Raw genomic sequence first — 14,476 nt, 5'->3', positions numbered from 1 at the left:
GTATTTTGTGTTTTCTTTATTTATTTGGTCAGGCCAGGGTGTGACATGGGTTTTGGTATGTGGTGTGTTTTTGTCTTGGGGTTTTTCACAGGTATTGGGATTGTAGCTTAGTGGGGTTTTCTAGCTTAGTCTATGGCTGTCTGAAGTGGTTCTCAATCAGATGCAGGTGTTTATCGTTGTCTCTGATTGGGAACCATATTTAGGCAGCCATATTCTTTGAGTGTGTCGTGGGTGATTGTTCCTGTCTCTGTGTTTGTTTGCACCAGATAGGCTGTTTAGGTTTTCACGCTACGGTTCTTGTTTTGTATTGTTAGTGTTTGTTTGTTTATTAAACATGTATCAAAATTACCACGCTGCATTTTGGTCCTCCTCTCCTTCACCGCAAGAAAACCGTAACAGAAGTGTTCTGGTTATATTCCTTCCTTACATACCTGAAGTTTATTTCCTGTTTCTCCTTTGATGCGCTATTGATTAAGTTTGTCCTCTTTCCTTTTACATATGTATCTGATGTGGTTTAGATCCCTCAAACCGAACTCTGGACCTCGAAGGCAGTTCCACTGCATTTCTCATTGTTCCCCTATAATCAGGGACTGATCTAGACATGGGACACCAGGTGTGTGCAATTCATTATCAGAACAGGAAACCAGCGTTTTACCTACCATTGCCTAGTTTGTTAGCCATTAGCCTAGCCTTATCCTCTTATACAGGCCTTTGTTCTTGAGTATCTACTTATCCTTATATTGTTGTACTGAATTAGATATGTATTCTTTATATGGTTTATTTCCCAGAAAACATCCATCCAACTTTCGTCCTTAGATCCGTACCCTCTTCCTTTACAAACATCGAAGCTTAAAATATCAAGACCAAGAAGACAAACCTGTGTAAAACAAATTGGTAAAAAGGTTACCCTCCTCACCTTGTGTTCCTACAGACTCGCCCGTTGTGTTACCTCCCAGCCATCCCTTACCCGCTACCTTTCCCTCATTCTTACACAAATCGTACTGTCCTGACTCGGATATTCTCTTTTCACATAGTCCTTTCTAGCAAGGTTCGCACAACTATGATGAAATGCATAACTAAGCCAGCGCAGTAGAGTTCGGCTTGACTCGGCTCAGCTCAGTAGTGTGAAAAGGCTATCACCTGGATGTGTAACCAAGCCAGTAAAGTACAACACAGCTCGGCTCAGCTCGTAGTGTGAAAAAGGTATATGTAGCTAATCCAGCTCTAACCTGTCTCCTTGAAGACCTTCTCGTCAGGCTGCACCACTGAGCACAGGCTATTGAGCACCAGGGTGCCCAGCTTGAGGGTGTTGCGCTCCGAGCTTTTATAGTAGTCCAGGGAGTTGTGGGTAAGCAGGAACCAGCGCTTCTTCAGCTTCAGAGAGGCTCTGCTGCTGTTCTTCATCTCCTTGTGGAGCCAGCCTAATGAGGCAGATATTTGAACCATTTTTACAACTCAATCAAAATCAAATATCAACCGAAATGTATCCCTAAAGGTGTAGCATAATATAATATATCTGGTCAGACATGCTGTAACATAATATAATATAATGTCGGACCTCTGGCGCTAATGTAACGTAACAATGTCTGACCTCTGATGATGAACTCCTGTCCCTCCACACGCGTGTCTCCTTTGGAACGTTGCAGCAATGTTATCCAGTGGTGCATCTCTTCAGGAGTGTCGGCATTGCAGTGTAACACCCTGTTAGCTGTGATCATCACAAAGGAGTTGGTCCTGCAAAGGGAGAGGAGTGAAGTTGTAGATTTAGTTCATGTTTATTTGAATGTATCTTTGTATTTGTATTTATTAAGGATCCCCATTAGCTGCTGCCAAGCCAGCAGCTACTCTTCCTGAGGTCCAGCAACATTAATACCGATTTAGACAATAAAAATATTACATGACATTACATTTCACACACAACACTTTTCAAACCACATTAAGTGTGTTCCCTCAGGCCACTACTCTACTATCACAGACAGTACCTACATTATGAAATCCATGTGTACGTGTGTGTAGTAGAGGTCGACCGATTAAATTGGAATGGCCGATTAATTAGGGCCGATTTTAAGTTTTCATAACAATTGGAAATCAGTATTTTTGGACACAAATTTGGCCGATTTTTTTTTTCTTACACCTTTATTTAATATTTATTTAACAAGGCAAGTCAGTTATGAACACATTCTTATTTTCAATGACGGCCTAGGAACGGTGGGTTAACTACCTCGTTCAGGGGCAGAACGACAGATTTTTACCTTGTCAGCTCGGGGGATTCAATCTTGCAACCTTGCAGTTAACTAGTCCAACGCTCTAACCACCTGATTACATTGCACTCCACGAGGAGACTGCTTGTTACGCGAATGTAGTAAGCCAAGGTAAGTTGCTAGCTAGCATTTAACTTATCTTATAAAAAACAATCAATCAATCAAAATCACTAGTTAACTACACATGGTTGATAATATTACTAGTTTATCTAGCGTGTACTGCATTGCATATAATCGATGCGGTGCGTATCGTTGCTCCAATGTGTACCTAACCAAAAACATCAATGCCTTTCTTAAAATCAATACACAGAAGTATATATTTTTAAACCTGCATATTTAGCTAAAAGAAATCCAGGTTAGCAGGCAATATAAACCAGGTGAAATTGTGTAACTTCTCTTGCGTTCATTTCACGCAGAGTCAGGGTAGATGCAACAGTTTGGGTCGCCTGGCTCGTTGCGAACTAATTTGCCAGAATTTTACGTAATTATGACATAACATTGAAGGTTGTACAATGTATCAGGAATATTTAGACTTATGGGTCCACCCGTTAGATAAAATACGGAACGGTTCCGTATTTCACTGAAAGAATAAACGTCTTGTTTTCGAGATGATAGTTTCCGGATTTGATAGAGCAGTCTGACTGCGCGATGGTAGGCACCAGCAGGCTCGTAAGCATTCATTCAAACAACACTTTTGTGCGTTTGCCAGCAGCTGTTTATGACTTCAAGCCTATCAACTCCCGAGATTAGGCTGGTGTAACTGATGTGAAATGGCTAGCTAGTTAGCGGGGTGCACGCTAATAGCGTTTCAAACGTCACTCGCTCTGAGACTTGTAGTGGTTGTTCCCCTTGCTCTGCATGGGTAACGCTGCTTCGAGGGTGGATGTTGTCGTTGTGTTCCTGGTTCGAGCCCAGGTAGCAGCGAGGAGAGGGAAGGAAGCTATACTGTTACACTGGCAATACTAAAGTGCCTATAAGAACATCCAATAGTCAAAGGTATATGAAATACAAATGGTATAGAGAGAAATAGTCCTATAATTCCTATAATAGCTACAACCTAAAACTTCTTACCTGGGAATATTGAAGACTCGTGTTAAAAGGAACCACCAGCTTTCATATATTCTCATGTTCTGAGCAAGGAACTTAAACGTTAGCTTTCTTACATGGCACATATTGCACTTTTACTTTCTTCTCCAACACTTTGTTTTTGCATTATTTTAACCAAATTGAACATGTTTCATTATTTATTTGAGGCTAAATTGATTTTATTGATGTATTATATTAAGTTAAAAATAAGTGTTCATTCAGTATTGTTGTAATTGTCATTATTACAAATAAATAAAATAAAAATTGTCAGATTAATCAGTATCAGCTTTTTTTGGTCCTCCAATAATAGGTATCGGTATCGGCGTTGAGAAATCATAATCAGTCGACCCCTAGTGTGTAGAGTGCGTGTCTTATCATGTGTATGTGTAAGTGTGTGTCTGTGCCTGTGTGTGTGTCTCTTCACAGTCCCTGCGGTTCTATAAGGTGTATTTTTATCTGCTTTTTAAATCAGATTTTACTGCTTGCATCAGTTACCTAATGTGGAATACAGTTCAATGCAGCCATGGCTCTATGTAGTACTGTTCCTGACTTGGGGACTGTGAAGAGACCTTTGGTGGCATGTCTTGTGGGGTATGCATGGGTGTCCAAGCTAGTAGTTCAAACAGACACCTCGGTGCATTCAGCATGTCAACACATCTTACAAAACAAGTAGTGATGAATGTAATCTCTCCTCCACTTTAAGCCATGAGAGATTTACAAGCATGTTAGCTCTCTGTGTACATTTAAGGGCCAGCCGTGCTGCCCTGTTCTGAGACAATTCATCTTCCGAAGTCCCTCTTTGTGGCACCTGACCACACGACTGAACAGTAGTACAGGTGCGACAAAACTAGGGCCTGTAGGACCTGCCTTGTTGATAGTGCTGTTAAGAAGGTAGAAACTAGGACCTGTAGGACCTGCCTTGTTGATAGTGTTGTTAAGAAGGTAGAAACTAGGGCCTGTAGGACCTGCCTTGTTGATAGTGTTGTTAAGAAGGTAGAAACTAGGGCCTGTAGGACCTGCCTTGTTGATAGTGCTGTTAAGAAGGTAGAAACTAGGGCCTGTAGGACCTGCCTTGTTGATAGTGCTGTTAAGAAGGTAGAAACTAGGGCCTGTAGGACCTGCCTTGTTGATAGTGCTGTTAAGAAGGTAGAGTAACGCTTTATTATGGACAGACTTCTCACCATCTTAGCTACTGTTATATCAACATGTTTTGACCATGACAGTGTACAGTCCAGTCACCTCAACTTGTTTAATTTCAACATTATTTATTGCAATATTTAGGACTCATTTATTCTTTGAAACACATTCTGAAACTAACTACGGCTCCATGTTAAGTGTTGCAGTGATTTCACTCGATGTAGTAGCTGACGTGTACAGTGTTGAGTCATCCTCATACATAGACCCTAACACCCTCTGTGTTCTGATAGACAAGTAACTCTTTATCCACATTATAGCAGCAGCAGACTATGATCTATAATGTCAAAAGCCACACTGGAGTCTAACAAAACAGCTCCCACAATCTATCATCAATTTCTCTCAACCAATCATCAGTCATTTATCTAAGTGTGGTGCTTGTTGAATGTCCTTCCCTATAAGCTGAAAGTCTATTGTCAATTTGTTTACCATAAAATAAAAAGTTTACTAAGGGTTGGTAACAGGCTGATTGGTCAGTTATTTGAGCCAGTAAAAGTGGCTTTACTATTCCTGGGTAGCGGAATTAATTTAGTTACCCTCCAGGCCTGAGGGCACACACTTTCTAGTAGTCTTAAATTGAAGATGTGGTAAATAGGAGTGGCAATAATCGTCTGCTATTATCCTCAGTAATTTTCCATCCAGATTGTCAGACCCCAGTGGCTTGTCATTGTTGATAAACAACAATAATTTTTCACTTCTTCCACACTTACTTTACAGAATTCAAAATTACAATTCTTGTCTTTCATAATTTGGTCAGATATACTTGGATGTGTAGTGTCCGCGTTTGTAAATTTGCTAATCTTGCCAATTATTATTATTTTGTTGTTTTTGTAATTGGCAATATCAGTGGGTTTTGTGATGAATGAGCCAACTGGTTCAATGAATAATGAAGCTGAGATTGCCTTCTTCTCCAAAATGTCATTTAAGGTGCTCCAACGCTTTTAACTGTCATTCTTTATATCATTTATCTTTGATTCGTAGTATAGTTTATTATTATTTTTCAGTTTAGTCACATGATTTCTCTATAGCAGGACGTTTGCCAATCAGTTGGCAGCCAGACTTATTTGTCATTCCTTGTGCCTCATCCCTTTCAACCATATCATTTTTCAATTCCTCCTCAATCCACAGGGATTGAACCATTTTTACGTTTTAATGGGTGCATTAGTAACTGGAATATGAAGTTCATAAATGTGTCAAGTGCAGCGTCTGGTTGCTCCTCATTACACAACAGACCAACAAACAGTATTTACATCAACAACATATGAATCACTACAAAACGTATTGTATGACCTCTTATACACTATATTAGGCCCAGCCTTTGGAACTACTGTATTGTGATCACTACATCCTATGGATCTGGATACTGCTTTCAAGCAGAGTTCTGCAGCATTAGTGAAGATGTGATCAATACATGTTGATGATTTCATTCCTGTGCTGTTTGTAACTACCCTGTTAGGTTGACTGATAACCTGGACAAGGTTGAAGGCACTGGTTACAGTTTGAAGCTTATGTTTGTTATCCTCACAAGGTGAGGTATTGAAAGGTATTGAAAACTGGGGTGTCAATCATTTTGACCCCTATCTTTTTGAGAGAAAAAAGTACTTACTTGTTCAACAAATCTCTTTCTCCGAGCAATTGTTTCAGTATCAAATAATATCATTTCCCTTTTTTTATACAATGTAGCTCAGCATTTGAACAATTTATTTTATACAGTCATTTTTCTTCATCTTTATCAAGGGTGTCCATCATTTTGGACCCTACTGTCGGTGTAACTTGAATCTTACCGTTCAGGGTTGTCTGACGCACAGACTGAATCAATCAAGCCAACATCGAGGGTTCCCTGAGGAGAGAGAGATCCTTTATAAGAGAGAGAATAGATGTCCTTCAACTACCAGTCAGAACACAAAGTCACTTTACACAAAAGATACAGTTCAGTGTGACTGGGGTTCTGATGTGAGTTTGACCTTCTTCCAACTCCCTAGGTTCTCATTATTTCCCCACATCCAAACACACAAACACACACATACACACCCACACACAGACACACACTCCCCTAAGGAAGAGTGGCCACTGCCTCAGCAACAGCTAATTGGGGATCCTAATAAATACCTGTTCTGAATCAGACGCCATCCGCCAAAAACCACAATGTTTTCCAGCATTCTGTATACCCAGCTTTCCCTTTACATACTGTATAACCAAAGCTCCCGTATTGAACTCTATTTCCCATCATCCTCCTCTTCTTCCTGTAGTACTCACCACTGCATTCTGGGGGTTGGCTTGTTCGTCGTGCATCTCCCTGATCTCTTGCTCTGTGGAGGTGTGCACCTGGCTGAGCACACTGAACCACTGACTGAAAACACAGAGAAGAGTGTCAGCCAATAGGAACCACAGAAACTACACACAGGAACAATACAACAAGAATACAACATTAGTTACAGAGAACAACAGAAATGTGTCTTCTGCTCCGTTCTCACCCCTCCAGGCAGCACACGTCACACATACAGCTGAGACGAGCACAGGGTAAAGCTGCAGTGCAGCACCCCTGAATGGAGAGCATGTTGTGGGGTTAAGGGCCTTGCTCAAGGGCACAACAGGGGAATGTCTTGAGGATATAAACCCAGCAGCCCACCAGTTGCCAGATCAATTCCGCCCCTTGTCCAGCACCCGGCCTGGGACTCGAAACGGCCACCTTTTGGCTACAAGTCCAACTCCTTAGCCATTGGGCTAACTACCACCGAAGAGTGTCAGCCTATAACAGCGGAACAAAGAACTGTAAATCTTGTCTGCGCTGGATTGACATTTATTTTAGTGGTCTGTCACAGTAAAGTTGAAAAAGGTCACATCCAAACAGAGAGCCCCTTGGATGAATGAGGAAACAAATCAATTAAAGAAAAATGCAGAAAGGCAGAGCAGAAGTGGAGAAAGTCAAAACTGCAGGTATGATATTCTGAGAGATCAACTTGACATATATAACAAGGCAATTAAAATGTCAGATGGGCAAATGTTTCTAACTCGATCACTACTATCCAGAATAATTTGAGAGTACTCTCCTCTACCACTGATCCTACCCCCTCAAACCTATGTGAACTTTCCACCAAATCTAAATGTTATGAGTTTGCTGCATATTTCAGAGATAATATAACCAACATTAGGCTGGGTATCAGTCAAGCAAGACCTGATGAGAAATTTGATTATTTGTGCCTACCACACAAAGGTCCTATGTTGTACCCACTGTGACTATTAAAACCTACCCTAACCAGAAACCATGGATGGATGGCGGTATTCACGCAAAACTGAAAGCGCGATCCACCGTATTTAACCATGGAAAGAGGTCTGAGAATATGACTGAATATAAACAGTGTAGTTATTCCCTCCGCAAGGCAAACAAATAAGCAAAATTACGGTACAGGGACAAGGTGGAGTTGCAATTCAACAGCTCAGACATGAGACGTAGGTGGCAGGGTCTACAGGAAATCACGGACTACAAAAACAAAAACAGCTACATCATGGATACCGATGTCACGCTTCCAGACGAACTAAACACCTTCGTTTCCCACTTTGAGGATAATACAGTGCCACCATCGGGGCTTGCTAACAAAGACTGCACCCCCCCCCCCTTCTCCGTGGCTGACGTGAGAAAAACATTTAAACTTGTTAACCCTCGCAAGGCCACTGGCCCAGATGGCATCCCTAGCCGCGTCCTCAGAGCACAGACCAGCTGGCTGGTGCGTTTATGGACACATTTAATCGCTCCCTATCCCTGTTGTCTCCATATGCTTCAAGATAGCTACCATTGTTCCTATACCCAAGATGGCAAAGATAACTGAACTAAATGACTATCACCCCGTAGCACTCACTTCTGTCATCATGAAGTGCTTTGAGAGGCTAGTCAAGGATCATATCACCGCCACTATACCGGCCACCCTAGACCCACTTCAGTTTGCATACTGTCCCAACAGGAAGGCTCAACAGCGCCTCTTCAAACTCAGGAGGCTGAAGACATTTTGGCTTGTCACCCAAAACTCTGACAAACCTTTACAGATGCACAATCGAAAGTGTCCTGTTGGGCTGTATCACAGCCTGGTATGGCAACTGCACCACCCTCATCCGCAAGGCTCTCCAGAGGGCGGTGCGGTCTGCACAAGTCATCACCAGCGGCAAAGTACCTGCCCTCCATGACACCTACAGCACCCGATGTCACAGGAAGGCCAAAAAGATCATCAAGGACAACAACCAATTTAAGCATATTAGAGAGCATGTGCCCTCAGGCATGGAGGGAAGCTAAAGTCAATCCGCTACACAAGAATAGTAAAGACCCCTTTACTGGATCAAATAGCCGAACAATCAGCCTGTTACAAACCCTTAGTAAACTTCTGGAAAAAATTGTGTTTGACCAGATACAATGCTATTTTACAGTAAACAAATTGACAACAGTATTTCAATATGCTTATAGGGAAGGACACTCAACAAGCACAGCACACACAAATGACCGATGATTGGCTGAGAGAAATTGATGATCAAATTATTGTGGGGGCTGTCTTGCTAGATTTCAGTGCAGCTTTTGACATTATTGATCATAGTCTGCTGCTGAAAAAACATACGTGTTATGGCTTTACACCCTTGCTATAATGTGGGTAAAGAGTTACTTGTCTAACTGAACACAGAGTGTTGTTCTTTATTGGAAGCCTCTCAGACAATCCAGGTAGAAGCAAGAATTCCCCGGGATAGCCGTTTAGGCCCCTTCCTTTTTTTTTTTTTTTTTTTTACTAACGACCTGTCACTGACAGTAAAGCCAGAGTTTATGCAGATGACTCAACACTGTACACGTCAGCTACTACAGCGACTGAAATGCCTGCAACATTTCATATTCATTAAATTTCGCTGTAAAGCATAATTTCAAAATCTGAGACGACAGGGTGATTAACAAAAGGCGTGTGTTTTTATTTTATTCATTTTTTAAATTTGTTTGAATTTGTACCCCGTTTTCTCCCCAATTTCATGGTATCCAATTGTTTAGTAGCTACTATCTTGTCTCATCGCTACAACTCCTGTACGGGCTTGGGAGAGACGAAGGTTGAAAGACATGCGTCCTCCGATACACAACCCAACCAAGCCGCACTGCTTCTTAACACAGCGCCCTTAACCACTGCGCCACCCGGGAGGCCCCCTAGTAATATTTTTTGACTGTTGTGCTATGCTATTCAGCGTTGCTGATGACAAATATACCGGATCCGGGATGGGTAGCTCTAATTAATTAAGGAAAGACCTATTTAAACTGCAGCTAGCCCAGAACAGAGCGGAACGTCTTGTTCTTCATTGTAATCAGAGGGCTGATATATATACTATACATGCCAGTCTCTCTTGGTTAAGAGTTGAGGAGAGACTGACATTACTTCTTATTTTTATAAGAAATATTAATGTGTTGAAAATCCCAAATTGATTGCATAGTCAATTTACACACTGCTCTGACACACACACACTTACCCCACCAGACTTGCCACCAGGGGTCTTTTCACAGTCCCCAAATCCAGAACAAATTCAAGAAAGTCTACAGTATTATATAGAGCCACTATTGCATGGAACTCAATTCCATTTCATATTGCTCAAGTGAACAGCAAACCTGGTTTCAAGTGAACAGCAAACCTGGTTTCACAAAACAGATAAAGCAACACCTCACAGCACAACGCCTCTCCCCTATTTGACCAAGATAGTTTGTGTGTATGTATTGATATGGAGTCTACGGTGCCTTTTGTAAAAATTGAATCATTCATGTCGTTCTGTCCTTGAGCTGTTCTTGTCTATTAATGCTAAGTATTATGTCATGTTTCATGTTTGTGTGGATCCCAGGAAGAGTAGCTGCTGCTTTTGCAACAGCTAATGGGAATCCTAATAAAATACCAATTCTCTATCCTATCCCCACCACCTTCTACAAAACAGTTTTTAATTGCATATCTGAAGAAGTGCAAGCTATTGTTAATCACTCACTGTTCACAGGCACTTTCCCCAATGCACTAAAAATGGCTATGGTGAAACCCCTTCTGAAGAAAAGTAATCTAGAGTTAGCAAGTTTCTGAGAATCTCCAACCTTCCATTCTTTAAGCAAAATTCGGGAGAAATTGGTTTTCAAACAGCAAAATTATTTTTTAAGTGCCAACTGTAATTAAAAATGTTTTACTCCAATCTGATTTTTGTGTGCACCACAGCACAGAGACAGCCTTAGTAAAAGTGGTAAATGATCTTGGAGCCAACACAGATGCAAAACAGCTCTTTGTCCTTGTACTCTTGGATTTCAGTGCTACATTCAACACGGTTGACTTTGATGTCCTTCTGGACAGACTGGAGAGGTGGGTTGGCCTCTCCGGTCCAGTTATAAATTGGTTTAGGACCTATTTAACCAGTTGAGAGTTTTTTGTCAACCTTGGTGAACATAACTCATAGAAATCAAGGCTCGATTTTGGGTCTGGTACTATTCAGTTTATATATGTTAACCCTTGGTAGCATTATCAGAAAGCACAACAATGATTTTCACTGCTACCCAGATGATACACAACTTTACGTTTCTGCGTCACCAGAGGATTTTAGCTCTATGGATAAATTATTAGACTGTATTAGTGATTTAAATACTTGGACGGCTCACAACTTCCTTCAGCTGAATCAAGACAAGACCGAAGTAATTATTGTTGGAGCCAAAGCACAGAGAGAGAATCTGGCTGCACATTTTATTCATGGACAATAAAGATAAAACACCAGGTAAAAAACCAAGGTGTTATTTTAGATTCTGAACTAAATTTCCATTCATACATTAGGAATGTGACCAAAATAGCTTTTTATCACCTGAGGAACATTGCCATGGTGCGGCCGTTTCTCTCTCAGGGTGATACAGAGAGACTTATCCATGCTTTTATTAGAAGCAGGCATGACTACTGTAATGCTCTCCTGTCTGGTCTACCCAAGAAAGCCATTGGTAAACTGCAAAATATACAGCATGCTGCAGCATGGGTACTGACCAAGATCAGATGGAGAGCACACATTACACCGGTTTTAAGGTCTCTGCACTGGCTGCCTGTGAGTTTTATAATTGGTTTTAAGATTCTTCTTTTGGTTTTTTAAATCAATCCACGATTGTTCACCCCAAAACATGTCAGACACTCTTAAAAAGTGATGTACCCAGTAGGTCCCTCAGGTCCTCTGGACTTTTAACTATCCTGTCACGCCCTGGCCATAGTTTACTTTGTATGTTTCTATGTTTTGATTGGTCAGGGTGTGATCTGAGTGGGCATTCTATGTTGGATGTCTTGTTTGTCTATTTCTGTGTTTGGCCTGATATGGTTCTCAATCAGGGGCAGGTGTTAGTCATTGTCTCTGATTGGGAACCATATTTAGGTAGCCTGGGTTTCACTGTGTGTTTGTGGGTGATTGTTCCTGTCTCTGTGTTTTGCACCAGATAGGGCTGTTTTCGGTTTTCGTACGTTTGTTATTTTGTTAGTTAATCGTGTATAGTTTCCTTATTAAATAAAATGAATCACAACTACGCTGCATTTTGGTCCGCTCCTCCTTCCCACAACGAAAGCCGTGACATATCCCAAACCCTCGGACCAATAGGCATGGAGAGGCAGCCTTTAGTTATTATGCCCCCAACCTCTGGAATAGCCTGCTAGAGAACCTGAGGGGGCTGAAACTGTGGACATATTTAAGAGACCTTGAAACAAAACTTTTTAGCTTTGCTCTTCCTTAGGGTGGTTTTTAGTCATTCAGTTTTTGTAAATCTTTTGTTTCTATCGTAAGTTTGTGTAGTAAATATTTCAGCTTTTGTTTGAATTTGTTAAAATATATTTTTCCTGTGAAGAACATTGCATTCCATGTCTGAAATGTGCTGTGTAAATAAAGCTTGATTTAATTTGAATGGCTTGGTCTCTACTTGGTCAATAACGGATCCTAGTAGATGACCATGCACATGTACACACACACACTAAACTTGCCTTGCATCCTCAGCGGTCTCAGCAATAAGGTGATAGGTGCGTTCTGGCATGATGATGTCGATTCCGTTCTCCTTGCCTGTGTTGTCCACAATCTCTCTGCAAGATAGAAGTACATCAATCTAGATCAGTTCCCTCTCTTCAGATATAAAACCTAGAGACGAAACCCCAAACTAGCCAGAAAGGCATTAAGAAAGACAGCTTTGTATAATATTTTCTTCTATTTAAATACTCTAAAATGCATCCTTCCTTCCTCCGATCTTTGAGGAAATCACTGATCTAACATGATTTGATAGGAGCAAGGTTTTCACTGTGTCAATAAACATGTCAAGTAAGATCACTGGAAAAATTGGTGTTTGACCAGATACAATTCTATTTACATTTACATTTACATTTAAGTCATTTGGCAGACGCTCTTATCCAGAGCGACTTACAAATTGGTGAATTCACAGTAAACACATTGACAACAGAATTTCAGCATGCTTATAGGGATGGACACTCAACAAGCACAGCACTTACACAAATGACTGATGATTGGCTGAGAGAAATTGATGCTAAAATGATTGTGGGGGCTGTCTTGTCAGACTTCAGTGTAGCTTTTGACATTATCAATCATAGTCTGCTGCTGGAAAAACTTGAGTGTTATGGCTTTACACCCCGTGCTATATTGTGGACAAAGAGTTACTTGTCTAACAGAACACAGAAGGTGTTCTTTAATGAAAGCCTCTGAAACATAATCCAGGTCGAAGCAGGAAATCCCCAGGGTAGCTGTTTGGGCCCCTTGCTTTTTCATCTTTACTAATGACATGCCACTGACTTTGAGTAAAGCTAGGGTGTCTATGTATGTGGATGACTCAACACTATACACATCAGCTACTACAGCAACTGAAATGACTGCAACACTCAACAAAGAGCTGCAGTTAGTTTCAGAGTGGGTAGCAAGGAATAAGTTAGCCCTAAATATTTCTAAAACTAAAAGCTTTGTATTTGGAACAAAACACTCACTAAACCCTAAACCTCAACTAAATCTTGTAACAAATAATGTGGAAATTTAGCAAGTTGAGATGACTAAACTTCTTGGAGTAACCGTAGATTGAAAACTGTCATGGTCAAAACATATTGATGCAGTGGTAGCTAAGAAGGGGAGTAGTCTGTCTATAATAAAGCAATGCTCTGCCTTCTTAACAACACTATCAACAAGGCAGGTCCTACAGGCCTAGTTTTGTCGCACCTTGACTTCTGTTCAGTCGTGTGGTCAGGTGCCACAAAAAAGGACTTAGGAAAATTGCAATTGGCTCAGAACAAGGCAGAACGGCTGGCCCTTGGATGTACACCGCCTCTAGTGGTTAGAGTGTTGGACTGGTAACCGGAAGGTTGCAAGTTCAAATCCCCGAGCTGACAAGGTACTAATCTGTCGTACTGCCCCTGAACAGGCAGTTAACCCACTGTTCCTAGGCCGTCATTAAAAATAAGGATTGGTTCTTAACTGACTTGCCTAGTTAAATAAAAGTAAAAAAAAATACTGAAAAAATATGCATGTCAATCTTTCCTGGCTGAAAGTAGAGAAGAGATTGACTTCATCACTACTTGTATTTGTGAAAGGTATTGACATGTTGAATGCACCAAGCTGTCTGTCTAAACTACTGCACACAGCTCGGACACCGATACATACCCCACAAGACATGCCACAGGAGGTCTCTTCACAGTCCCCAAGTCCAGAACAGACTATGGGAGGCGCATAGTACTACATAGAGCCATGACTACATGGAACTCTATTCCACATCAAGTAACTGATACAAGCAGTAAAATTAGATTTAAAAAACAGATAAGAAAACACCTTATGGAACAGCGGGGACTGTGAAGCAACACAAGCATTGGCACAGACACATGCATTTACACACACACACACACACACACACACACACAGATTTAGTACTGTATACATGTGGTAGTGGTGGA

The 14,476-nt window shown here is 41.1% G+C and overlaps 1 protein-coding gene across 1 annotated transcript in view; it reads right to left on the bottom strand.

The window, feature by feature from the left end:
* Positions 1–14,476, bottom strand: part of myo10 (myosin X) — a 263,426-nt gene that overhangs the window by 15,320 nt on the left and 233,630 nt on the right. Inside the window, exons 28-32 of the mRNA XM_064942709.1 lie at positions 12,521–12,616; positions 6,798–6,891; positions 6,326–6,381; positions 1,592–1,734; positions 1,230–1,421 (exon numbers count right to left, since the gene is read on the bottom strand). Coding sequence (XP_064798781.1) covers positions 1,230–1,421; positions 1,592–1,734; positions 6,326–6,381; positions 6,798–6,891; positions 12,521–12,616 — 581 coding nt within the window. The remainder of the gene's footprint in view (positions 1–1,229; positions 1,422–1,591; positions 1,735–6,325; positions 6,382–6,797; positions 6,892–12,520; positions 12,617–14,476) is intronic.

This window comes from Oncorhynchus masou, chromosome 3 (assembly GCF_036934945.1).
Source record: "Oncorhynchus masou masou isolate Uvic2021 chromosome 3, UVic_Omas_1.1, whole genome shotgun sequence".
Taxonomy (NCBI): domain Eukaryota; kingdom Metazoa; phylum Chordata; class Actinopteri; order Salmoniformes; family Salmonidae; genus Oncorhynchus; species Oncorhynchus masou.
This window is presented reverse-complemented; position numbering and strand designations above follow the sequence as displayed.